General features: G+C 45.7%; 1 protein-coding gene across 18 annotated transcripts in view; it reads left to right on the top strand.

Annotated features, from left to right (window-relative positions):
- The window catches only part of RCBTB1 (RCC1 and BTB domain containing protein 1), a 46,427-nt gene that overhangs the window by 3,874 nt on the left and 16,002 nt on the right, over positions 1 to 26,551 (top strand). For 5 of the 18 annotated variants that reach the window (XM_008273850.5, XM_089304186.1, XM_089304183.1 and 2 more), the window contains 5 exons: positions 15,726 to 15,778; positions 15,904 to 16,073; positions 16,461 to 16,611; positions 19,144 to 19,310; positions 22,590 to 22,748. In XM_008273850.5, the coding sequence (XP_008272072.1) occupies positions 15,948 to 16,073; positions 16,461 to 16,611; positions 19,144 to 19,310; positions 22,590 to 22,748 (603 nt within the window). In that variant the 5' untranslated portion in view covers positions 15,726 to 15,778; positions 15,904 to 15,947. Of the gene's footprint in view, positions 1 to 11,212; positions 11,335 to 12,585; positions 12,790 to 15,553; positions 15,601 to 15,725; positions 15,779 to 15,903; positions 16,074 to 16,460; positions 16,612 to 19,143; positions 19,311 to 22,589; positions 22,749 to 26,551 lie in introns of those variants that run through there. The other 13 variants (XM_008273852.5, XM_089304188.1, XM_089304189.1 and 10 more) reach the window with 8 other exon arrangements.

Raw genomic sequence — 26,551 nt, 5'->3', positions numbered from 1 at the left:
AGAAGTGAAATCAAGGGGCCAGCGCTGTGGCGTAATGGGTAAAACTGCAGCCTGCAGTGCTGGCGTCCCACATGGGCACTGGTTCGAGTCAGGGCTGTTAAACTTCTGATCCAGCTCTCTTCTGTGGCCTGGGAAAGCAGTGAAGAAAGATGGCCCAAGTGCTTGGGCCCCTGTACTCACTTGGGTGACCAGGAAGAGGTTCCTGGCTTTGGATCGGCTCAGCTGCAGATGGTGGGGCTACCTAGGGAGTGAACCAGTGGATGGAAGACCTTTCTTGCTCGCTCTCTGCCTCTGCTTCTTTGTAACTCTGCCTTTCAAATAAATCTTTAAAAAAAAATGAAGTCAACTTATGCACACATAATAAATTGTAAGGTGTGAAATGATTTCAAGAAGGGATAAACCTAATCCATGGAGAACTACATTTAGACCATTCTCAAAAAAATGATGTCTGTCCTTCTCATCACCCTGGAAAAGAAGATTGAGAGACTTTTCTGAGGTTAGCATTCCACATGGTCAGCTCTTTAAAGGAATACTCTTTTTGACGTGTAAGAAAAAGTTCTTGTTTTGGAAGTAGACAAGTGTTTGAATCCTGAAGTCCCTGTTGTGTAGTGGAAACCTTCAGTAGTGTTTACGGCTGTGATAGGTTGTTTCCGAAGATGACTGCCAGCAGTTCCTCCCTTCGGTGTACTTGATTGCCAGCTCCTGCCATCAGGAGGGGCAGTCTATTTCTGCGCCACTGGAATCTAGGCTGGCCTTGTGACTTGTTTGACCAGTAGAAGGTGATGGAGGTGATTCTGTGCTAGTTCTGGGCGTAGTCCTTAAGAGGTGTGGTGGCGTTAGCCTTCACTCTTACGGAAGCCAATCAGATGGATGTATAGGAGGTGGTTGGACCAGACTGTGGAGAGTGAGAGAGACCACTTGGGTTGTCCCAGATATGAGTGAGGCTTGCTGTAGCCCTGTTGAAGCTAGCAGTACCTGCAACCTCATGAGTGAGCTCAGCTGGGAGAAATAAATGGCTGCTGTCTTTGGGATGGTGTAGTATTCAGCAAGAGAGAACTAAAGCAACAACATAACCTCTTGTCCCTTAAAACCCTTGGTATACATCTGGAGCACAAAAGTTTGTCTTAAGATGTGAACCCTGAACACAAAGTTATGATGAATATATGCAGTAGCATGCCTTAACTATGCTGATAAATCTCTAAACGAGTTAAATCTTTACTTCATGTTACATAGGAATGTACTTACTGAATTACTTAAACCAAAGTCTGTGGCTGTGTCTCATACTATAAAAGATAGCTCGTTAAATCAAAAAATCATTTTATTTTGTCTCCTTGGTTATTTGTAAGTGTGATACTGATTCTAAACACGCACTTTGTGCTATCGGAAGCATTTTAAAGGAATTATGCATAGTGAGACAGATGTGCTGATGAGGTTCGCACCATGGGTGTAGTCACACATCTTCATGTGAGATGTGCAGTGAACACCCGTGAGGGACATGAGAGGCTGTGTTTTCAGAGGTCAGCTGTTCCATCTCACTTTTTGTGAAAGCCTTAACTCTTCGCAAAGAAATAGAGGTGACCTAGAAGATAATGTCTCCAAATGCAAACCAAAACCGCAGCGTGACGCTGCCTCATTGCCACTAGGATGGCTGTAATACCTGCAGACAGTAATAGAGGTTGGTGAGGATATGGAGACCCTGAACCCTTGTGCGTGGCTGGTGAGTGTGGAAGATGTGGACTAAGCACAGAGAGAGGAGGAATGAGTGTCTTCACACAGCCCCAGCCTTTAGACTCGTGTCATCCAATACGCATCCTTCCCTCTTCTTGTGTTGTAACAGAGGACTTTGCTCTTTCTGCAGCTCCTTGTGCGTCTCTGCTTCCTGTCCTGTTCCATTCCCTGTTACTTTCTTAAGAGCCTCCTTTCGATGTCACATCCTCCTCTCTAACTTGGATCTTTCTCCTGGCCCTTCCCATTAGCACTTAAAGGTGTTCAGGTCTCTTACATGTTTCAGATGAAAAGGCTACCAAAAAGTGCTCCTCAACTCCATCTTTTTCTACCATTGCTGGCGTGGCTCTCTTCTTTCCTTCAGTGGAGTTTCTCCAACACGCAGTTGATGTTTACTCTTTCCTCTTCCTCACCTTTCACACTCAGCAGCCTGCTGCAGTCTGACTTCTTCCGTCGACAGCCTCCTGGGGACTCTGGTTGAGGTCACCGTAATTCTCTCTGTGGAACCCAGTGCGCATTGCTCGGCCCTATGCCGTGCAGGCGGGCTTCCTCTTGCAATGCCCACCTCCCACCCAGTCTCACGACCCGGGCTCTCCTGGCTGTCGTCCTCTCTGGATGTTCCTTCGCAGTCTCTTCAGAATCCTTGGACTTCTGCTTAAGATTCTTTGCTCTTCTTGGTCCATGCACTTTCCCCTCAGTGATCTTACACCACATTTCCAAATCTCCAGACAGATCTTTCATGAGCTTCAGAATTTCTGAGTTAGGCTGTTTGTGATATGCCACAGGCACCTGACTGAAGATGTCCAGGGTAAGGTGCCTCGTCCCCCTGCCGCGCTGTGCCTTGTGTCATAGTGACTCTCACTCACTAGCATCTCACACACTGGCTCTGCCCTTCCCTCAGCCAGTGAGCTCCTGCCATTCAGCCAGCCCCAGAGTCCTCCCGGGTCTCTGTCTTGTCCAGCGCTCTCCCTCCCCGTGGTGCAGGCATCCACCATTTCTTTCCTGGGTTACTCCCTCTAGGCAGTTGTTCCTCACCCTCATCTAGTCCTGCTTTCAGCCGGAGGAATCGTTCACAGACCTACATCTGACCATGTCACTTCTTGCGTGAGACCCTTTGGGGATTACACATTGCTCTTAGGATAAAGGCTGAGCTGATGGCCGCAGCCACGCAGGCCTCCTTAGGTTCCTTCCCTGGACCTTTGCCTGAGATACAGCTCGCTGTTGTTGGCAGCTCTGCTCGTTAGCAGAAGCACACTTCCCAGTGCCGCTGCTTTCACAGTATCTGACCCTCCCCATCGGAGCACTGGCCCGATCTCCCCTCCATCCCCGTAGATGTTGCAGGGGCGGCAGTGTTGGCTCTCTGTCCTGTCGACATAAGGACACCTGGGAGCCATTCACTGAATGAGTGTGGTTCTGCCTGCTCACTGCTGGAGTTTGAGTTTGGCTTCACATCCTCGTGGGGTGTAGTTGATGCTTTCCAGACAGCCAGACTAGTAGATGAGATTACTTTCGGGACACCTGCCTAGGAAAGGTTCGTGCAACTGTAAATAGGATTGAACTTGACCTCCATCCCATTCATCAGAAAAACAGAATGAAGTATTAATGTGTTCAGTGTAACAAAGAGAAAGACAGTAGAAAAATGTTGTATGTGTGTATATGTAGACTTAAATGTTTATTCTCATCTACTTGGAAGGCAGAGTGACAGGAGGGAGGGGAATAGATATTCTGTCTGCTGGTTCATTCTTCAAATGCCCACAAGAATCACGCCTGGGGCAGGCTCAAACCAGAAGCCAGGAATTCCATCCGGGTCTCCCACCTGCATTGCAGGGGCCCAAGCACTTGCGCCGTTATCTGCTGCCTCTCAGGATGCACTAGGGAGCTGGTTCAGAAGCAGCGTAACTGGGACTCTCCTGGCACACTGATATGGGATGATGGGTGTTCTGAGCAGCGACTTAACCCTCTGCACCACAACACCCATCTAGAAAAACATTCTAGTCATTGAGATTTCTTTTTTCTGGTTTCCTTTAGAAAATAAAAGTATCTCAGCCGGCGCCGCAGCTCAATAGGCTAATCCTCCACCTAGCGGTGCCGGCACACCGGGTTCTAGTCCCGGTTGGGGCGCCAGATTCTTTCCTGGTTGCCCCTCTTCCAGGCCAGCTCTCTGCTGTGGCCAGGGAGTGCAGTGGAGGATGGCCCAAGTGCTTGGGCCCTGCACTTCACGGGAGACCAGGAGAAGCACCTGGCTCCTGCCTTCGGATCAGTGCGGTACGCCGGCCGCAGCGTGCCAGCTGTGGCGGCCATTGGAGGGTGAACCAACGGAAAAAGGAAGACCTTTCTCTTGGTCTCTCTCTCACTATCCACTCTGCCTGTCCAAAAAACAAAACAAAATAAATAAATAAATAAAAGTATCTCATAAAGCAACACATTCATAAGATGACACTTACCACACTGAATCACTATTATTTTTTGCAACCCATACAGTTGCTGGTTAGGTTGTTTGCTTTTCCAACCTGAATGCCTGGCTTTGGTACAAATACTTTTTTTTTTTTTTAAAGATTTTGTTTATTTATTTGACAGGTAGAGTTACAGAGAGAGAGAGAGAGAGAGACAGAGACAGAGGTCTTCCTCCCGCTGGATCACTCCCCAAATAGCTGCAAAGGCTGGAGCTGCGCTGATCTGAAGCCAGGAGCCAGGTGCTTTCTCCTGGTCTCCCATGCGGGTGCAGGGCCCAAGCACCTGGGCCATCCTCCACTGCCCTCCCGGGCCACAGCAGAGATCTGAACTGGAGGAGGAGCAACCGGGACTAGAACCGGCGCCCCTATGGGATGCCGGCGCTGCAGGCGGAGGATTAACCTAGTGAGCCATGGTGCCGGCCCCACAATTACTTCTTACATTGAGCTGATTCCCTTCATCCTAGAGTTGCCAGAAGCTTCTGTGCAGTGAAATGAAAGCAGCCCCCCTTGGATGATGGGGCCAAAGAAAACACTTCCCCAGGCTGTTACTGAAGCTGTGCTTCCAGTCACATACCTGATTGGTGATTGGGAGGGGACAGTCACAGGACCTTACACTGTTTTGCTCAAAATGAATGAGGAATTTGAACAAAACTGAGGCAAAGGGTAGTGACCATCAGTGATGGGGAATTCTGAAACGGCAGTCATGCTATTATTTTAAATGACAGGTTGAGGCTTACTTCCAGTCACTTGTATAGGTGGCTCCAGCTGCATCTCTGTGAAGGGTGACAAATTGATTTGGAGATGCTGCATTCTCAGGCTCCCTGGGAACGTGTCAAGGCTTCGGGACTTAGTTTCTCTTTCATCCTTCTAATTCTGTGAGCTTGCAGAAGAGGGAAGTGGGTGGCAGCTGCTCTAGCAGCTGGGCCAGTAGCGGTGTCTCAGCACATCTGAGATGGGCCTCGCCTCCTACTTGCAGCCATTAAAGTGGGTAAGTTGTACTTTTATTTTAAACTGTTTGAGGCTGCCTATCTTAGAGGTTTATCTGTACCTGAGAAATACATTTATTGTCTAAATCAGACGTATAACATCTGCTGTCTCAAAAGGCCATCATAAGTTTGGAAGAAACTGGCAAGAGTAACATTTGGCTGCTCTTTGAGAGAGTTTTTGAATCAATTTTGCTGTAGTATACGTAGATGACGTATTAGGATGTAGTGTTGAACACAAAAAAGCTTAACCCTAAAACTCTTTTATTCTACAATTTTCTTATACATATACTCATAATGGGGAAAAGATGGCCAAGTCCTTGAGTCCTTTGTGCTCCACTGGGAACTTTTCTTGGTAGAAAAGCAAGGAGGCTCTGAAGAGCACTTGTTCCCGCAGGGACTGGATCGTCCCTGCGGGAATGCGTACATTTAATATCTGCTAGAACTTCGAGAACCTTGTTTCTGAGGTTTCCTACAGCAGTTTCCTGGCATATAGAATTTTTATGTAGTTGTCACAACTTTGCAGATTTTCCCCCCATGTAACACATTAACAGCTGTCGCATGCCTATAGACTTGATTGTATCTCATTGTTAGCTTAGTTACTCCAGTTGTATTTGTACTCTAGGCCTCCACTTGCTTTCTGGGAGAACTTCAGCCATGATTGTATTGCTTTGTGGTGTCCTCAGTGTTCTTGGTATCTGGAGCTATGTGGAAGAAGAATTAACGTATGCTATTATTGTGTCCATAATGTCATACGGCAGTGCTTTTCTATCAATAGCACACTGACTATAAATAAATTCCTATTGTAAGGTAGTTTGGCAACTTAAATCTGGCTTATGAAAATAGAGAAACCTCTGTTCAGTGTACACTGTTAAGCGCTTTAGTTAAGTGTTTTGTGTTTGAAAATCATTTTGCATGTTTGACATTGTGTTTCGAGCAGTCAGAACCTGGCTATAGCCTTGTCTACTGAAGAGTGCATGGGCCATTGTAAATGACTTGTTCAACATTCAGAGTCCTGGTTTCCTCAGTCAGCTTCCGTGTTAAAGAATAGTAGAAACTCCCTTCCCGCTCCAAGAATGACAGCAGGAGAAAAGTCAGTGTCTGGGTACTATCAGTTCTAAGGGCTGTGTACTCTGTCCTGGCCTTTTTTCCTTAGCAGGCTTTTAGGTCAGCAAAAGGCAAGTCCAGAGAAGTCCTGCTGGTGGCATCAGTCTCCCTGTGCCAGATGCATTCTGATTAGAAAGGGTGTGTGTGTGTGTGTGTGTGTGTGTGAGTGTGAGTGATGAAGTCTGTGTGGAAGCTGTGTGCTTGTGGTTCAACCCTAAATTCCTAGTATTGTTTGATATCGAGACCCTTACTTAATGAAACAAAGTTTTCCTCTATCACTTTTCCATATTTCATGTTTTTCAAATTCTGTAGACATATTCCAGTATATTTTTTTGCTAGATCAGTAAAATAAAATGCTCTCCACCCTCCCTTAATACTGGGTTCCCAGGGGAAAGTCAAGTAGATGTGCTCCTAGAGGAATCAAAAGATTGGTTGCTACCTCCCTCAGCCCTCCAGGTCTAAATGTAGATTTCTAAAATTGGAAGGTCTGCGTTTGTCCTGACTGAATTTGCTTTGTGAGTATAAAAGAAAATAACCTTTTCTTCCCCATGCCAGAGCTCTCTAAGGGATGGTGCAAGTACCTGGGAAAGGCCATCCCTGGGAGTGGGGTGTTGATCTGTAGTGCTGGCTGACACAGAGGAAGTCTAGGACGCAAGATAGGTTTTCTTTTAAAAAAAAAATTTTCTTAAAAATTTGTGTGACTGCTTCTATCTGCTGGATCCCTGCTTGGATGCCTGTAATAGCGGGGGTGGGCCACACCAAGGCCAGGAGCCAGGAGCTCAGTCCAGGTCTCCCACCTGGGAAGCAGGAACCCAGCCACTTCAGTCATCACCTGCTGCCTCCCAGGGTACATATTAGCAGGAAGCTGGGATCAAGAACAGACCAGGACTCGAACTCTGGCTCTCCTGGTTGGGATGCTGGAGCCCCAACCAGACTCTTTTTTTTTTTTTTTTTTTTTTTTTTTTTGACAGGCAGAGTTAGACAGAGAGACAGACAGAGAGAAAGGTCTTCCTTCATTGGTTCACCCCCAAATGGCTGCTACGGCCGGGGCACTGCACTGATCCGAAGCCAGGAGTCAGGTGCTTCTTCCTGGTCTCCCATGCGGGTGCAGGGCCCAAGCACTTGGGCCATCCTCCACTGCCTTCTCGGGCCACAGCAGAGAGCTGGCCTGGAAGAGGAGCAACTGGGACAGAACCAGCGCTCCGAACAGGACTAGAACCCGGGGTGCTGGCGCCACAGGAGGAGGATTAGCCAAGTGAGCTGCAGCACTGGCCAGTGTTTGAGTTTATTAATGGAGATTTGATGTAAGCCTATGGCATCATTATCTGATTTGTTTTTTAAAGATATATTTCATTTATTTGAAAGGCAGAATTGCAGAGAGGCAGAGAGAAAGAGAGAAGTCTTCCATCCGCTGGTTCACTCCCCAAATGGCCACAATGTTTGGAACTGGGAGCTTCTTCTGGGTCTTCCATGTGGGTGCAGGGGCCCAAGGACTTGAGTCATCCTTACTGCTTTCCCAGGCCATAGCAAAGAGCTGGATCAGAAGTGGAGCAGCAGGGTTTTGAGCCAACATCCATATGGGATGCTGGCACTGTGGGCGGTGGCTTTACCTGATGTGCCACAGTGCTGGCCCCTATCTGATGTTTTTAAAATTTGTGATAAAATATATGTAACAGAATTAACCATTTTAACCACTTTTGAATCCTTAGTTGAATGACTTAAATTCATTCATATTGTTTTGCAGTCATCACCACCGTCTAAAGACTTTCTCATCATCCCAAATTGAAACTCTGCCCCTATTAAATTGTAATTTTCCATTCCCACCTCCCCCAGTGCCTGGCAACCAGCATTCTACTTTCTTTCTGAATTTGACTCTTGTAGGTTTCTCATCTAAATAGAATCATTCAGTGTTTGTCTTTTTGTATCTAACTTACTTCACATTAACATATGTTTAAAGTTCATCGCTGTTTTAGTGCTTAACAGAATTTCCTTCCTAACGCTGACTATTCTGTTTTGGCCACGTTTTGTTTATCCACTCGTTTGTTGATGGACATTTGAGTTGTTCCCATATTTTGGCTATTGTGAATCATGCTTCTGTGACCACTGGCATACATCAGTCTATTTGTTCTATTTTTCTTTTCTTTCTTTCTTTTTTTGAATGTTGGTGGGTTATATATAGTCTATACTAGTAGAATTGGTATACTGTGTGGTAATTTTGTTTAGTTTTTTGAGGAAACGCCATACTGTACTCCACAAAGGCTAAGCCATGTTACATTCCTACCTTCTAGATTTAATTTTGTATTAATTCATTTTATAGGTTTCATCTGAAACATCCTGCCACTTCAGGTTGTGAATCTAAGTATACATCTTTTTTGTTTGTTTTTGTTTGACAGGCAGAGTTAGAGAGAGAGAGACAGAGAGAAAGGTCTTCCTTTTTCCGTTGGTTCACCCCCCAAGTGGCCACTATGGCCGGTGCGTTGCGGCTGACGCGCTGCGCCGATCTGAAGCCAGGAGCCAGGTGCTTCTCCTGGTCTCCCATGTGGGTGTAGGGCCCAAGCACTTGGGTCATCCTCCACTGCACTTCCGGGCCACAGCAGAGAGCTGGACTGGAAGAGGAGCAACTGGGACAGAATCCGGCGGCCTAGCCGGAACTGGAACCTGGGGTGCTGGCGCCGCAGGTGGAGGAATTGCCTAGTGAGCCGCGGCGCCGGCCCTAACTATACATGTTAAAACTTTTAACAGCTTTAGGGATAAAATCTTTCTCAAAAAATTAAGCATTCATTTTGTTTCATTAAAAATATTCATTTATTTGTTCACATTGGCCCAGAAACACAATCCAAGTCTTCACTGTGGTTGGCAGGGACCCAAGTACTTGAGTCATAACTGCTGCCTCTGGGATCTGCATTAGCATGAGCTGGAGGTAGACAGTGAACTCTGATCCTCCGATATTAGGCCTGCTGCTTGCCCCACATCCTGGGTTTTTTAATAACTCCACGAAACCTCTCAGAGAACCTTACTGGAATTCTGAAGATACCTGTTTTTGTCATCAGCCCAGGTTGAGTGTAGTTCAATGGAGACATAGTTTGTGCTTTAGCATTCTGTAGCCCAAAATGCACCTTGTGCTGCTGTGAGCTCTGAGGACAGAGATCACATGAAAACCCTGTCTCCCACTGGTTGTTGGAAGAGTGAAGGAACAGATGTTTATGAGATTTAACCAGGCAAATCCAGGTAGAGACATTGTGGGGGAATTTTTGAACAGGTTCCGGTATTCATTTTGTGAGATGAGATAAAGTCAGAAGGAGGTAATACTGGAGAAGTTGAGCAATGAAGGGCCAGGATGGAAGGCCCTTCTGTGTGAAGAAAGGAAAGAGTGGGAGTGAATTCTAACCATGCCAGTTACTGAATTGTGACCTTGGCCAGTAATCATCTGAGAGCCATAGTCCTCATCTTCTAAGAATGGATTATCTTTTCCTCCTTGAAAGATTATCATGAAGATTGAATGAAATAATGTATGTGAAGCTGCTTAACAGTGTCTCCAACAAGGCAGATTCTGGTTTGTTTGTTTTTAATTTTTATTTGAAAGGCAGAGACAGAAAGACAAAGGTCTTTCATCTGCTGGTTCATCCCCCGAGTGCTCACAACAACTATGGCTGGGCCAGGCCAAATCCTGGAGCCGAAACTCATTCTGGGTCTCACATGGGGCACGGGAACCCAGCCTTTCTGCCATACCAAGACTACTGGGCATAGATGCATGCACACTTTTTAATATTGACTCGTAATTTACAAGTCTTCGGAGAATTACCTTGTAAAACAAGCTTCAAGCAACTTGGCGCTGAGTAAGCTCCATTCATTGTAATCATCATGATGAAAGTTCACTTGCTGTTGCAGTATGTTAGCAAACCCTCAGGGCAGAGTTTCTGTCTCTGATTAAAGCTTTCAGGGTAATTGTACTGCTGTCAGGAAGTTACATGGTTTTGAATGGTTAATACCCTTGTGTGTTATAATTTTTATATTATAATTTTTAAAATTTATTTATTTGGAAGGTAGAGTGATAGAGGAAGGGATGGGGAAGGAGAGAGCTGGGGGGAGGGAGGCAGGGAGGGAGAAAGAGAGAGAGAAAGAGATCTCTTATCTGCTGCATCACTCCCAAATGGCCAGAATGGCTAGGGCTGGTCTGCGCCGAAGCCTGGAGCTCCATCTGGGTCTCCCACATGGGTGCGGTGGCCCAAATAGTTGGGCCATCTTCTGCTGTCTTCCTAGATGCCTTAGCAGGGAGCTGGGTTGGAAGTGGAGTGGCCAGGACTTGAACTGGCACTGCAGTATGGGATGTGGGCATTGTAGGTGGCAGCTAACTTACTGCGTCATGCCATCTCCTGTATTATAATTTTAAAGGTGGTAAATCTTACATTTTTGGCTAATACTTTTAACTTGTAAAATTTTGAAGGCCAAGTTAGTTCATATTCCGGGGAAATGCACTTCTGAATTTTGATTTATCTACCTGCTTATGGGTGTTTACATTGCTTACCTTCATGTGACTCCTTTCCCCATCTGTTGTCTAAGAGACATAAGGCAGGGTATTTGAGAGGTATCTATTCTTTGCTGTTTTTTTTTTTTTTTTAAACTTTTGAAACCATTTAAGATAATCTTACTATACAAGGAGTACTTATATATCAAGAACAAGAATTATGATCCAGTAGAGAAAACAGGCATTTTTCACAAGAGGTTGACTTATCCTGGGTACTTCAAAAAGATCATGGAAAACTAAATAAAAATGTCTATTGTGGTACAAGAATTTTTGAAATCATACAAAGGATCTAAAGTTTATGGGAAATGCATTTTAGGAAAAAACTACATGAATTTCAAAATTCCATTTTCCCTTAACTTTTTAAAATGCCATTGTATGAGTTAAGGTCTCTCTCTCTTTTTATTTATTTATTTGAAAAGCAAAGTTGCAGAGAAGCAGAAAGTAGATCTTTCATCTGCTGGTTCACTTTCCAAATGCCTGCAACTACTGGAGTTGGGCTGCTCTGAAGCCAGGAGCCAGGAGCTTCTTCTGGGTCTCCCAGGTGGGTGCAGGGGCCCAAGGACATAGACCATCTTCCACTGCTTTCCCAGGCACGTTAGCAGAGAGGTGGATTGGAAGTGGAGCAGCTGGAACTTCACCCATATGGGATGCTGGCACTGCAGGTGCTGCTACGCCACAGCGCCAGCCCCAAGTTAATGTCTCTCTTAAACATATGAGACCAAGTGGTAAAAAGTGCAGAGTTGGTCTCCAGCTGTCTGGATTCACATCCTGACTGTGCCACTTAGGAGTCTGAGCAAATGCTTACAATCTCTTTCCCTCCATTTCCTTATGCTAAAGTGAGTTGAAATGAGTTGCTAAGTATACATATACTTAGGGCAGTGTTTGACACATTGTGCTGTGAGTTTTTGCATTACCTTTTTTTTTTTTTTTAAAGATTTATTTTATTTATTTGAAAGATTTACAGAGAGAGGTAGAGCCAAAGAGAGAGAGATCTTCCATCTGCTGGTTCACTCCCCAAAAGACCGCAATGGCCAGAGCTTAGCTGATCTGGAGCCAGGAGCTTCTTCCAGGTCTCCCTCGTGGGTGCAGGGACCCAACAACTTGGGCCATCTTCTACTGCTTTCCCAGGCCATAGCAGAGATCTCTGGATCGGAAGCAGTGCAGCCAGAACTTGAACTGGTGCCCATATGGGATGCAGGTGCTGCAGGCTGGGGTGTTAACCCGCTGTGCCACAGTGCTGGCCCTGTGATTACTTTTTAAAATGATACCTAGCCTCACTCATCATAAGAAAAATGCTATTTTGAATGGAGCTGAGAGGGCATGGTAATTCACTGTGTGTTAAGAATGTGGACGAGCAGGTATTGTCTTATACTGATGGCAGTTTTATGTACTCAGACTACCTTATTGGAGGACAGTTTGAAATAGGTGTCAAAGGTAAAATAGCTATTAGATTTTTGACTTAGCATTTGTTTGTTTGGAATGTATCTTAAAAATTTATGCATATAATAAGATTTGTATATACCATAATATATGCAAACAGTAATTGGATTATTGTCCCAGCAAAAGCCTAGAAATGACTTAAATGTCTCTCAGCAGGAAACAGTTGTTAAATTGATGGCATGGAATACCATTGTACCATTGAAGACAAGTGAAGTAGGCCCACGTGTGCTAATGTAGAATGTATATTGTTAAATATGAGAATAAAGCTTCTGTTCATGTGTAAAGATTTTTTATTTGAAAGGCAGAGTGACAGAGAAAGAGATCTTCCATCTGCTGGTTCTCTCTACCCCAGATGACTGCAACAGTTGGAACTGGGCCAGGCCAGAGCCAGGAGCCTAGAAATCAACCTGAGTCTCCATCTGGGTGGCAGGAACCACATTTGGGCCGTCATCTGCTGACTTCTAGGATGGCCATTAATTAGCAGGAACTGGATCAGATGCAGAGGAACTGGGACTTAAACACATACTACTTTCTATATGGGATGCTTGAGACCCAAGTAAGGGCTTAACTTACTGATTCACAATGTCCACCACATGTTTTTGCTTTTGTTTGTGTTTATTTGTTTTTAAAGATTTATTTTGTTTTGAAAGGCAGAGTTAGAGAGTTCGAGATCTTCCATCTGCTGGTTCATTCCCCAAATGGCCGCAATGGCCAGGGCTGGGCCAGGGTGAAGCCAAGAGCCCAAAGCTTCCTCAGGTCTCCCATATGGGTGCCAGGGCCCAAGTATTTCCACTGCTTTCCTAGACACATCAGCTGGGACACGAACTGAACTGGCATACATGTGGGATGCCTATACTGCAAGAGGTGGCGCAACCCGCATTTTTGTTTTTTAAAGATGCCTTTGTGGAAGGGGGGGCATCAGAGAGGGATGAGGGCAAGACTTACTTTCCTATTCTCTTTTTTCTTGTAAGTTTATTTTATTTGAAAGAAAAAAAAAAGTTAGATGTTCCATCCATTGGTTCACTCCCCAAAAGGCCACAATGGCCAGGGCTGGGCTAGTCCAAAGCCAGGAGCTGGGTAAGTCCAACTGGGTCTCCCACGTGGGTGGCAGGAGCCCAAGTGCTTGGGTCAACTTCTGCTTTCCCAGGTGCATTATCAAGGAGTTGGATCAGAAGTGGAGCATCTGGGATTCCAACTGGTGCTTGTATGGGATACTGGCGTTGCAGGTGGTGGCTTAACCTGCATCACCGGCCGGTGACCACATCACCGGCCCCTCTAATACACTTTTTACTGTTTGAAACTTTTTTTCTTAATACTATGTTGATGTATTATTTTTTTTACTTTCCCCCTAGCATTTTACCTGTCCCTAGCATCACACAACAACACACACTTGCATACACAAGTCAGAGAATTCAATTGTTCAAGGATTCTGGCTATGCAGTGACAGGGAGTAGCCTAATTTGACACTGTCTAATCCCTTATTTAATATGTGCTAAGACTCTTGGAGATAGCAGGCACCTGATCTTGCCATTCCAAGTTGGTACTGAAAGGAGAAAATCTCTCTGGATGTTGGGAACTGAGGCCTTGGTCACACACAAGTCCTGAGATACTCTGAGATCTATAGGAGGTGCTAGAACCAGATGAACTTGGTCTCAAGCCCCCCTCTCTTGACTCTCTTTGGAGGTCTCAGGGTTCAAGATGTCTGGTCCTCATTGGGAAGTCGTAGTTGTGTTTATCACCTGTTTCATGTTATTTCACTTTCCAGAGGTGAGAACTAGAATAGAGATTCACTTAGCATGATAGGATTTTGTGCTTGTGTGGCCCCTGGACTTTCTAAAAGTATTTTTTTTTAAAAGATTTATTTGAAAAGTAGTTACAGAGAGAGAGGGAGAGATCGCGAAAGAGATCTTCCATCTACTGGCCTACTCTGCAAATAGCCACAATGGCCAGGGTTGGACCAGGCCAACGCCAAGGGCTTCATCCGGGTCTCCCACCTAAGTGCAAGGGCCCAAGCAGTTGGGCTGTCTTCTGCTGCTTTCCCAGGTGCATTGGCAGGGAACTAGATCAGAAGTGGAACAGCCAAACTGGCACGCATATGGGATGCTGGTGTCCCTAGTGGCAGCTCAACCTGCTGTGCCATAATGCAGGCCCTAGAAATACTTTTTTTTTTTTTTTTTTTGACAAGCAGAGAGTTAGAGACAGAGAGAAAGGTCTTCCTTCCGTTGGTTCACCCCCCAAAATGGCCGCCTCAGCCAGCATGCTGCGCCGATCCGAAGCCAGGAGCCAGGTGTTTCCTCCTGGTCTCCCATGCAGGTGTAGGGCCCAAGCACTTGGGCCTCCTCCACCGCCTTCCCGGGCCACAGCAGAGAGCTGGACTGGAAGAGGAGCAGCCGGGACAGAATCCGGCACCCCAACAGGGACTAGAACCCGGGGTGCCGGTGCCGCAGGGGGAGGATTAGCTAGGTGAGTGGTGGCGCCGGCCTAGAAATACTTATTAACCTTGGAAAAATTGGAGCTGTGGCCAGGATCCTTTGCATAAAGCTCTGTAAATAGATGAAGGTTCAGAGTTTTATTTGTTTTATTTTTAAGATTTATTTATCTATTTGAAAGGTGGAGTTACAGAAAGGCAGAAAGAGAGAAAGAAAGATCTTCCATCCTCTGGTTCACTCCCCAAATGGCTGCATTGGCCAGAGCTGGGCCGATCCAAAGGATCGGAGCTTCTTCTGGATCTCCCCTGTGGGTATGGGAACACAAGCACTTGGGCCATTTTTTGCTGCTTTCCTAGGCTATTGGCAGGGAGCTGGATCAGAAGTGGAGCAGGCAGGACTCAAACTGGCGCCCCTGTGAGATGCTAGCACTGCAGATGGCAGCTTCATTTGCTAACCCACAGCGCTGGCCCTAGTTCATAGTTTTATGGAAATGTGCACGTCTCTACTTCTTGTGAGATGCCATTTAAGTTACTGATGGCTTGTATGCGGGCCGTTACAGTAAGATTAAGGTAAATTGCCGTATCTGTGTTCATGTGATAGCTTTTCAGAATATATATAGAAAATGTGGTCATAGAAACTAGAAGTAGATTATACTTCATTTTATGGTTTTGTCCTGTAGCTCTTAGGCGAGTCTTAGATTTTGCACACCCTACTCACTGGAGCACTGTCTTGTGCCGACCATTAGACAGGTGGCTGTGTGTGGCAGGGATTTTCCACAAGTACATGTCCTGGGGGTAGTGGTGAAGGGCATGGGTTGTGATATTAATAACATAAACACACATGTTCCTAGCTGGGCATTGGCTGTCCAGTGTTGTCACTTTGTTTCTCTAGGTACCTGGGAAGAAACACCCCTGGATAGAGGCCCTGGTTCTGTCCAGGTAGCACGTCTTCTCTCTATTCTCTGCTGTGTGGTTGTATGCGAGCATGTATGGAGCAGATCAGCACCGATTGCTGCGAAGGCAAGATGGAAAACTGGTTCTAGCAGTTTGTTCTCTCGTTCCAGGCAGAGGCCCAGGTTTGAAAGCAGAAAGAGGATTGGACACATTGCTGGGGAAGGTGAGTGATCCATGTAACCAAAGGTAGTTTGTTTATTCTAGGATTAGCTTTCGTTAGTTTTTATTAGCAGGTTTCTCTAAGTTTAGTGGCTATTTAATTTCTTCTTGGCGTCCTCTTTGTTGTAGCAGAGATGTTGGCTGATTTGTAGGACTTGCCTGAAGCCAGAGTCATGGTGGATGTAGGAAAGTGGCCAATCTTCACTCTGCTCTCCCCTCAAGAAATCGCATCGATTCGGAAAGCGTGCGTCTTTGGCACCTCAGCCAATGAAGCCCTGTACGTTACTGACAGCGATGAGGTGAGGCTCTGAAAACTCAGGCTGTGGTGTTAGGCGTTGTTTTGGGAATGGGCTTCAAAGTGTACAGTTAGAAGACTGAGAAAAGGTGGGGGGTTGATGAAAACCTGATGGGTAGGAAAGTTAGGCCTTCGATGCTTCTCTCTGCTTTCAGTCTCTTGTTTCAGACCTCTTATTTTACCCCATACTGCTCCCTGAGTTTCATTGTATAGACAGATGCTCTAAATCTTAACTTATGTCAGCAGAGGTTGCATTTTTCTTGCCAGCTTTATCAGCCTCATTACTTACTGAGCTATCAAATTGAACTTGAGTGTATCTTTCAAAGCAGAGAAGGGAGCTTTTAACATAGTTTTAGGCCAAATGACTCAGATGAAACTCTTTGTCTCCCAGGTCTTTGTATTTGGACTGAACTATAGCAACTGTCTGGGAACTGGAGACAACCAGAGTACACTCGTACCCAAGAAGCTTGAAGCTTTGTGCGGAAAGAAGATTAAAAGCCTCAGTTACGGGAGTGGGCCACATGTTCTCCTCAGCACCGAAGGTAAACAGATCTCGCTTTCCAGTCTGTGGGAAATGGAGCAGTTAATTCCAGGCTCAAAGGGGCAGCAGTAAAGCTGTATCAAATAAATAATTTCAGATTGTTTCTTAACTTCTGAGGGCAGTACTCAAAGCAGGTAAAGCTAAACACATCGGGTGACTCTGGAGCAGCCACAGGACGTCTTGCAAAGCTGGCAAACTGCTGAGGTTTTAAACTTTTGTAAAGTTGTGGAAGATTTGATATGCCACACAAGGTCATTTCCAGTGGATTTGTGGTTGCAAGGCAACTTTTGCGGTTGCCTTGGTACTTTTGTGTGAACACAGATAATACTGGTTTTCCTTTCTTTGTGTGCTTGCTGCATCTTGAATTGAGAAAACATGCATTCATGTTGGTGCCATTTTGGGAGAATGGGGAATGTGGGTGGATAGATTCTTGTCTTTCTCTGCCTTCCTGACATCTCTGCCAAAGGAGAGTAGACATTTTTTCTTTAGTAATTTATCTACACTCTGGGTACCCAGCATTCTCTGAGAGTTTGTGCTATATTTCCTCAACTGCTCATTTAATAATTCAGGCTCGTGAGCTCTTGCTTTCACAGAGCTTTTTGTGGGGTATTGTCTAGGGTTACCTTTAGGAGACGATTTGCATCTTTGCCTTTCTGTGTCTAGACTTGGGTCCTGGTCTTTGATGCTACTGTAAACCTTAGTATCTAGCTTTTTAATTGCCTGTAACTTGTGTCTGAATCTACTCCAGGTTCTCCACGTTTCTCTCAAACTGTGAGAGCCAGATCTGCGGATGGTCCTCTGGTAGCAATCTGACTGGCACTGAGCATAATGAGATGGTGATCTCACTTGTGCTGGTGTGGTCATGCTTTTTGGCAGCATGCTGGCTTTTCCATGCTGTTACTGCATCGCTGACTGCTTCAGTGTCCACTGGGAACTAAGGATTCGGGGTTTTCCTCCCATAGCAATTTTAACTAAAAATCCTTGACTTTTGACCATAAAATACAGAGGCAGGTGTGTGTGTGGGTGTGTGTGTGTATGTATATGTATGAGACAGACAGAATACTAAAACATACCCATATACATTCCTGGTTTTCCTCAAGGTGGTTACCTTAAACTATAACTCTTCTTTTAGAATTATTTTCAGAGTCCAGATCATTCACTTCTAAATATCTTAAGTGTTAAGATAAATGGTGCTTTTTTTTGGGTAGGAATATTTTTCTTTGTGTTTAAATCAATTTTGACTTTAATACATTCTATATTGTATACAATATACATTAAATATGCTATACATTATATGTGCATAATGCATATATTCATGTGTACCATATATGGGGGTACTTAAGTTTGTGGGGGTAGGTGTTGTGGTGCAGCAGGTTAAGCTGCTGCTTGGGACACCTGTATCCCATACTGGTTGGAGTCCTAGCTTCTGATCAAGCTTTTTTTTTTTTTAAAGATTTATTTTATTTACCTATTTGAAAGGTAGAGTTACAGAGAGGTCTTCCATCTGCTGGTTCACTCCCCAGAAGGCTGCAGTGGCGCAATGACTTGGGCCATCTTCTGCTTTCTGAGGCCATAGCAGAGAGGTAGATAGGAAGAGGAGCAGCCAGGACTTGAACTGAAGCCCATTTAGGATGCTGGTGCTATAGGCTGTGGCTCCCTGCTGGCCACAGCACTGGCCCCCAAAAGCTAGTTATTAGCAAAAAGAGTCAGTGGCACTTCTGGGTTCATGAGGTTCTGGGAAAGTTGTGAGCCCAGTGAGAGCATGGAAGCTCTATGTTCCTTCCCCATCCCTTGCTGCATTGCCTGCATCCATTTGACTGTTCTGAGTTGTATACTTTATTGTGAACTGGCTGCATTTTCCAAAGATAGCCACAGCAGTAGGAGTGAAGCTGCCCCTCAGTGATGCCAGGCCCAGGGCATTAAATCATTCCCAGCTTTTGATTCTTTCAGAGATCATGTATATCATAAAGCAAAGATAAGCGTCTTTGTACCCTGTCCAAAATCCTATTGCAGAATAAAAAAACGTATTAGAAGTGGTTGGTCTATGAGGGGAAAAAAAAATCAGCCAGGTTCCAGGCCGCTAAAACAGTCTGCTCAACAGAAGCTCTGACTTTTGTTTTCCTTGCAAACACTATACCTCTTTGTTCTGTACTTTATGAGCAAGTGGCACACTCACATTCATACAAACACCCGCACCAAGGGCTCCCTGAGACGTGGTATTTGGTAAAGTGATGGTACATGTTGGTGTTGGAGCTTTCCTGTGTTTTCTGCCTGTTTGTGAACTGTGGACTTCTGAACACAAAGCTGATCTTCATTCTACATTAGTCCTAATTGCTTTCACTTAAGACTTTTGCCTCTGTCTATCCTTTATTCTCTCTCTCCCCTGACCCCTTCAGTGGTCTGTTTATGAAGAGGAAGGGACATTGTGAGAGAAGTAAGGGTTGGATAGTGAGTTATACAAAGTCTAGGGAAGAAGGTACAGGCATGAGCACTTTTTCTTGAAGCTGGTTCCTTGTGTGCTTTGTGTATCTAGATGGAGTGGTTTATGCCTGGGGCCACAATGGATACAGCCAGCTTGGGAATGGGACCACCAACCAAGGCATTGCTCCCATCCAAGTCTGCACCAACCTCTTGATCAAGCAAGTGGTTGAAGTAGCCTGTGGCTCACATCATTCAATGGTTCTGGCAGCTGATGGAGAGGTGAGTGTAATGTTTTTATCCTTTACTGTTGTTACTGTGGTAAAATACATGTAATACAAAGCTTACCATCTGTAAGTATGTAGCTCAGTGGTGTTGGGAACATTCAGGCTGTGCAACTGTAACCATCATCCATCCGCAGAGCCCTGTCCATGTTGCAGAAGTGATACTCTGGACTAGTAAACATCAACTCTTCAGTGTCTCCCCTCTAGTTCCTGCCATTCCCCATTCTGCTTTCTATTTCTTGTAGAGTTTGACTCCTTCAGATACCATGTGTGAGTGGCTGATTTCACTTAGCATGACGTTCTCAAGGTTCATCCATGCTACAGTGTGTGACAGGATCTCCTTCCTTTCTAAGGCTGAATAATATCCCTTTGCATGTATAGGCCCCATTTTGTTTGTTCATGGACACTTGGGTTGCTCTTCTCAGCTAGTGTGAAAGCTCCCTCCTTTAAAAACATAGTGATAAAATAATGACCATAATATTTGTCATTGATACAGTGTGAACGTAGTAGCACTGTGTGAATAGCTAAACATTCTGGGAACACATTCTTCACCCAAATTATGTAATCCAGACTGCAGATTGGATAACAATAGAATTCAGTTTTTTTAATTTATTTATTTGAAAGGCAGAGTTAGAGTGTGCGCACACGCTTCCACCTGCTGACTCATTCCCCAAATGGCCTCCACGACTGGAGCTGGGCTGATCTGAAGCCGGGAGTCAGGAGCTTCTTCCAGGTCTCCCACATGGGTCCAGGGGCCCAAGCACTTGGTTCGTTTCTATTTTCCCATGCATATTAGCAGGGAGCTGGATTAGAAGTGGGGCAGCTGGGACTCAAACCAGCACCCATATGGGATGCCTGTACTGCAGATGGCCGCTTAACCTATTATGCCACAACGCTGGCCCCAGAATTCAATCTTAAGGAAGTTTCATTCCTTGTTAAGACTACAAATCGGATGTGTTTGACAATTTTCTGTTCTCTTCTTTTTTAATGACCCCATTCCTTAATTCTACTTTGTTTTTCAGTATGTGTAATGATAGAGAAAATAATTTTACTAACATCCCAGTAGGCACCATGCGGCTTGTTCAGCCCCTGAGTTCTGAGCTTATAAAGGTTACTCATCCCCTGTTAATTTCATCTTCTAACCTCTTACATCATATTGTCCCTCTCTACCTCCGTTGCCTTTGATCAGGTCTTGTCATCCATATGTACTATTGCCATAATCTTATATTTCATACCTTTATAATCCGTTCAATCTTATTTCTGTATCCCCCATGGTTTCTAAAACACAAATTATATCATATTGTTTCCCTGCTTAAAGTTCTTCAGTGGTGGTACAGTCACTTGGCTAAGTAGGCCAAGTTATAGATGAAGAAGCCAAAAGTTCAGAAGTATCAAGGTTTCCTGGCTGGGATGAACTGGAGCCAGGCATAGCACACAGGCCTTATGCCCTGGATCTGCTATCTACTGGTCCGTTTCTGGGCTAGTGGAACTATGGTCCCCATTTGTTGTTATTTAAAATTTTTTATTTAAGAGAGTGAAAGATGGGGCTTTTCACCTGCTGATTTACCCTCCAAATACCCACAACCCCAGACATGCTGAAGCAGGAGCCAGAAACTCAACCCAGGACTCTCCTACATGGGTGACAGCAAGCCAGTTACTTGAGCCATCATCACTGATTCCCCAGGTCTGCATTAGCAGGGGACTGGAGTCAGGATCTAAAGCTGGGGATCCAACGCAGAACTTGGATATGGGATGCGGGCATCCTAACCTGCATCTTGGGGCCAGCGCTGTGGTGTTGCACATAAAGCTGCCACCTATAGTCCTGGCATCACATATGGGTGCCAGTTCAAGTCCTGGCTGCTCCACTTTCAATCCAGCTCTTTGCTATGGCCTGGGAAAGCAGTAGAAGATGGGTCAAGTCCTTGGGCTCCTGCACCTGCATTGGGAGACCCAGAAGAAGCTCCTGGTTTCGGATCAGTGCAGCTCTAGCCATTGTGGCCATCTGAGGAGTGAACCAGCGGATGGAAGACCTCTTTTTCTCTCTCTCTGCCTCTCTGTAATTCTGCCTTTCAAATAAATAAATAAATCTTAAAATAAAAATCTTACCTTGTAGGTTTAGTGCCTACCCTATACAGTCCTCCCCTTCTACCTTTTTTTGAGGGGCAAGTGCTGTGGTGTAGTAGGCTAAGCCTCTGCCAGCAGCGTGGACATCCTATTCACTGCTTCGAATCCCAGCTGCTCCACTTCCATTACAGCTGTCTGCTGAGGTACCTGGGAGAGCAGTGGAAGATGCTCAAGTGCTTGGACCCTTGCACCCACATGGGAGACCTGGAAGAAACTCCTGGTTCTTGGCTTTGGATCAGCTCAGATCCAGCCATTGTGGCCATTTGGGGAGTGAGCCAGAAGGTGGAAGACCTTTCTGTCTCTTCCTCCCTTTGTAACTCTGCTTCTCAAATAAATAAAATCTTTAAATAATTTTTTTGAAAGAGTTAGAGATCTTGATCTTCTATCTGCTGGTTCACGCCCGAAATAGCTGCAATGGTCAGGGCTGGGCCAAGCCGAAGCTGGGAGCCTGGAACTCCATCCAGGTCTCCCACGAGGATTCAAGGGCCCAATGGCTTCATCTTTATTAGCAGGGAGCTGGATTAGAAGTGGAGCAGCTGGAACTTGAACTGGTGCCCATGTGAGACGCTGGCATTGCAGGCAGCAGCTTAACCTGCTGTGTTACAACACTGACCCTGTGAAGCTGTGAAGACAGCTCTTGGAGTTGTTTTCAGAGATGGTGCAGTGTAGTGGTGAAGGCTGTGGCCAGATGTGTGGATTTAATTTCCCTGTGTACTACTTGCTAACTGTGGAGCACCTGGCGAGTTGCTTAACTCTCTGCCTTTCAGTTTCTGTATATAAAATGGGGATGGTAATATTATCTCAGGATCACTTTATAGGATTACTGTGAAATCCAGCAGGTTAATGAATATAAAGCATTTAGAACCATTTACCTTTGAACTGATGACTTCAACTTAAATGGGTTGATTATCACCTATGCATGTCTTTGTGCATGAAAATTATACAAAAATACTAGTACTTTGGAAGGGGCCGTGGGCGTTGTCGCTGTCGCATCCTGTGGTAGCCTTTCCTGAGTGTTCACACAGTTCATTTGCTAATGGGTCACACTTAGAACAATTGTACCCACCCCTTCAGGGTGTCTGTTTTTTTGGTTGGTTGTGTTAGAGGTAGAGTTTTCACGCTAATGGTTCATCTTCCCCCTTCTCTCGTGTAGGTGTATGCCTGGGGCTACAACAACTGCGGCCAGGTGGGTTCAGGATCCACAGCGAATCAGCCAACTCCTCGGAAAGTCACCAACTGTTTACATATTAAGCGGGTGGTTGGCATCGCCTGTGGGCAGACCTCCTCCATGGCTGTTCTGGACAATGGAGAGGTGAGTGTGCTCTCCCCGCCTTGCCCCTCCCCACCTGCCTTCCCTGGCCAGGAGATGTCAGTTTCTCCATGGGACTGTAAGTCACCTCCTGGAAGGAGGTTGAGGAGCAGCTCTTCAAGATGACTTTTGTTTTTTTAATTTATTTATTTGATAGAGTTACAGAGAGAGGAGAGACAGAGATCTTTACCTGCTGGTTCACTTCCCAGATGGTCATAAACCTCCAGCACTGGACTAGGCCAAAGCCAGGAGCCAAGACCTTCTTCCCATAAGGATAGTGGGGGCTCAAACACCTGGGCCATGTTCGACTGCTTTTCCCAGGCCATTAGCAGGGAACCAGACTGAAAGTGAGCAGCCGGGACATGACCCAGTGGTCATATGGGATGCCGGCCCCACAGGTGGTGGTTTTACCCACTATGTCACAGCACTGGCCCCAGGATGACTTTTTACACTCCAAGATCTCTCTGCAAGTGAAGCTTTCTGATGTGACTAAGTTTGCTTTATGTATTTATTTATGAGATCAAAATAATTTAATGCTTATAGGTATGTATATTTTTAAAGCAATTTTTGTGTCTAGACAGAGGGATCTTTTGTTGTTGTTTTACATTCAGGACTTTAAAGATATATTTATTTGAAAAGCAGAGTTCTAGAGAGGGAGAGAGACAGAAAAGTCTTCCAGCCTCTGGTCCACTCCCCAAATGGCTGCAAAGGCCAGGGCTGTGCCAGGCTGAAGCCTGGACACGGGAGCTTCATCCCGGTTTCCCATGTGTGTGCGAGGGCCCGAGTACTTGGGTCATCATCTGCTGCTTTGCCAGGTGTGTTAGCAGGGAGCTGGATTGGAAGCAGAGCAGCTGAGACATGAATCAGTGCCCATGTGGGATGCCTGCGTAGCAGGCAGTGGTTTAACATGGTATGCCACAATGTTGACTAGATATTTTGGATTTAATCTGATCAATTAAAGAACTTGACATTACTTTCTCTTCCCAGGAAAAATTAAACTGCATTCTTCAAGTTAACTGATGAAGTGTTTGTGGAACTACTTGTTTCTTTTTTAAAAGATTTATTTATTCAAAAGGCTGAGTTAGGAAGAGATGGAGAGGTCTTCCATTCTCAAGTTCACTCCCCAAATGGGTAAACTCCTGGGCTGGGCCAGGCTGAAGCCAGGAGCCTGGATCTCCTTGTATCTCCCACGTTAATGGCAGGGGCCCAATACCTTGTTCATCATCTCTTGCTTCCCAGGCACAGTAGCAAGGAGCTGGATTGGAAGTGAAGCGGCCCAGGAATCAAACCAGCGTTCCCATGTGGGATGCCTGAATCATGGGCCTTGGCTTTACCTGCTATGCCCTAGCAATGGCCCACCTTCCTGTGTATTGAATGTTAGTTCATATAAAGAAGAGTAACTTGCAAAAGAATTTTTCTTTTGTCTTGATTGTTACATTAGAACCAATAAAAAGGCCGGCGCTGCGGCTCAATAGGCTAATCCTCCGCCTAGCAGTGCTGGCACCCCGGGTTCTAGTCCCGGTCTGGGCGCTGGATTCTGTCCCGGTTGCCCCTCTTCCAGGCCAGCTCTCTGCTGTGACCCGGGAGTGCAGTGGAGGATGGCCCAGGTACTTGGGCCCTGCACCCCATGGGAGACCAGGATAAGTACCTGGTTCCTGCCATCGGATCAGTGTGGTGCGCCGGCCGCGGCAGCCATTGGAGGGTGAACCAACGGCAAAAGGAAGACCTTTCTCTCTGTCTCTCTCTCTCACTGTCTACTCTGCCTGTAAAAAAACAAAACAAAACAAAACAAAACACCTTTGGGTTACCTTCTACTATGGTCACCTGTAAGCTGATGTTTATTTGTCTGAAGTTTTTCCCAGTTGCAGTTTCTACTTAAATGGAAGTTATACAGAGTTACTTCTTTGGACTTGGACTCTATGGCATCCTGCAGTGGGATACCAGGGTTCTGCAGAGTTTGCTGAGTGCTCAGCTCTGATACCTTATTTTTTAATGAGTCTTAGTACCCTGGGTTACTCCAGAATTCCCTGGATTAGCTATCTAATTTTCTCTTTTCAATTCTTTATTTTTTAAAATTTCTTTATTTTGTAAAGAATGGAGTAGAGAGAGATTTCATCTATTCTGTCACTCCCAGATGGCTGCAGTGGCCAGCACTAGGCCAGGTTGAAGCCACGAGCTTCATCCAGGTCTCTCACGTGGGTGGCAGGGGCCCAAGGACTTGGGCCATCTTCTGCTGCTGCTTTTCCCAGGCCATTAGCAGGGATCTGGATCGAAGGTGGAGCAGCCGGGCCACAAACTGGTGCCCGTATGGGATGTTGGCATTGCTAGCAGAAGCTTAGCCAGTTCTGCCACAGTGCCAGCCCCTTCCTCCTCTTTTTTTAAAGATTTATTTTTTTATTATTTGAAAGTCAGAGTTACACAGAGAGAAGAGAGGCAGAGAGAGAGAGAGAGAGCGATATCTTCCATCCACTGGTTCACTCCCCAGTTGGCCGCAATGGCCAGAGCTACATCAATCTGAAGCCAGGAACCAGGAGCTTCCTCTGGGTCTCCCACATGGGTGCAGGGGCTCAGGGGCTTGGGCCGTCTTCTACTGCTTTCCCAGGCCACAGCAGAGAGCTGGATCGGAAGTGGAGCAGCCGGGACTTGAACTGGCGCCCATATGGGATCCAGGTGCTGCAGGTGGAGGCTTTACCTGCTCTGTCACAGCGCGGTCCTGCTCTGCCTTTCCAATAAATCATTAAAAAAAAAAAAGTTGGTAGCTCTTGCCAAATTTTTCTCCAGAAAGTTCTTGCCTGTTATACTTCCAGCCTTGGATGAAAGTGCCTTTCACCATCTCTCATGGGACCCCCCACTGTCACATTGCCCTGAGAAGCCCCAGTGTCTGCGTGCCTTTCTCTGTGCCCCCATAGATCTCAGATTTCTAATCTGAACTAGACTTTGTTTTTCTGTTCTTAGTGAATACTTTTTCTGTTTCCTGCACTGGCTGTTTTAAACCTTTAGTACCTCCCAAACCTACACCAACTTGGTTACTTTCAGCAGGCGGTGGTTCCTCTCAGGGCATCATTCTCTGGGGCCGCCTGTCTGACCCCTTCCCTAACATCCCTTTTCTTAGCCCCCCTGTCATGCCTTAGCTCGAGTCTCTTCAGAGCTCATCTGTTTGCTGATGGGAGATGATGTTCGCTACTTAATGGCTTTCCTGCCTCTAGTCTCCAGATATGTTCCTGTCATTCTTCAGGTTTCAGCCAGCTCGATCTTTCAAAAACTGTGAACTTAATTACATCCATCAGTTTTGAAGTGTTTCAGTGGAAAATCCATAGACGCAGTCCACTTTTCCTGTATGCTTGGTCACTTTATCCCCTGGCCTTTGCCTCCCCTTCCCTGCTGTGCTCCAGTTGTTTGCCAGGCCCACCTCCTTGTTCTCTGAATCTGTCTGTAACACGACCAGCCCTGCGCAGATCTCCACTCGCTGAAGTCTTCTCTACGCTCTCTTCCTAGAGCTCAGCCCTTCCTTCTACCGCTTCTGTGGTGCCTTGATTATATTTCTATTGCAGCACTTGCCACGTGTCTGAAATGTGCAAGCGTCTCTCTCTCTCCTATTAAATTGTGACCAAGGACTGTTTGTACAGTTCATAGTGTCAGGGCATGTACAGTCAGTGCTTCTTCAAGAATGAAACTGTGAATGACTTCCTAAGGCTATCTCACTGCTAAGTTGTGGAGTGGGAAGTGACGCCAAACTGTGTCATCCTCACCGAAAATCTCTTCCGCTTGGAGATCGTCTGTAGGATCACATCAAGTAGAACATGAGT

The sequence above is a fragment of the Oryctolagus cuniculus genome, chromosome 9 (assembly GCF_051225735.1).
Source record: "Oryctolagus cuniculus isolate XC-2025 breed Fujian yellow rabbit chromosome 9, ASM5122573v1, whole genome shotgun sequence".
NCBI lineage: Eukaryota > Metazoa > Chordata > Mammalia > Lagomorpha > Leporidae > Oryctolagus > Oryctolagus cuniculus.
This window is presented reverse-complemented; position numbering and strand designations above follow the sequence as displayed.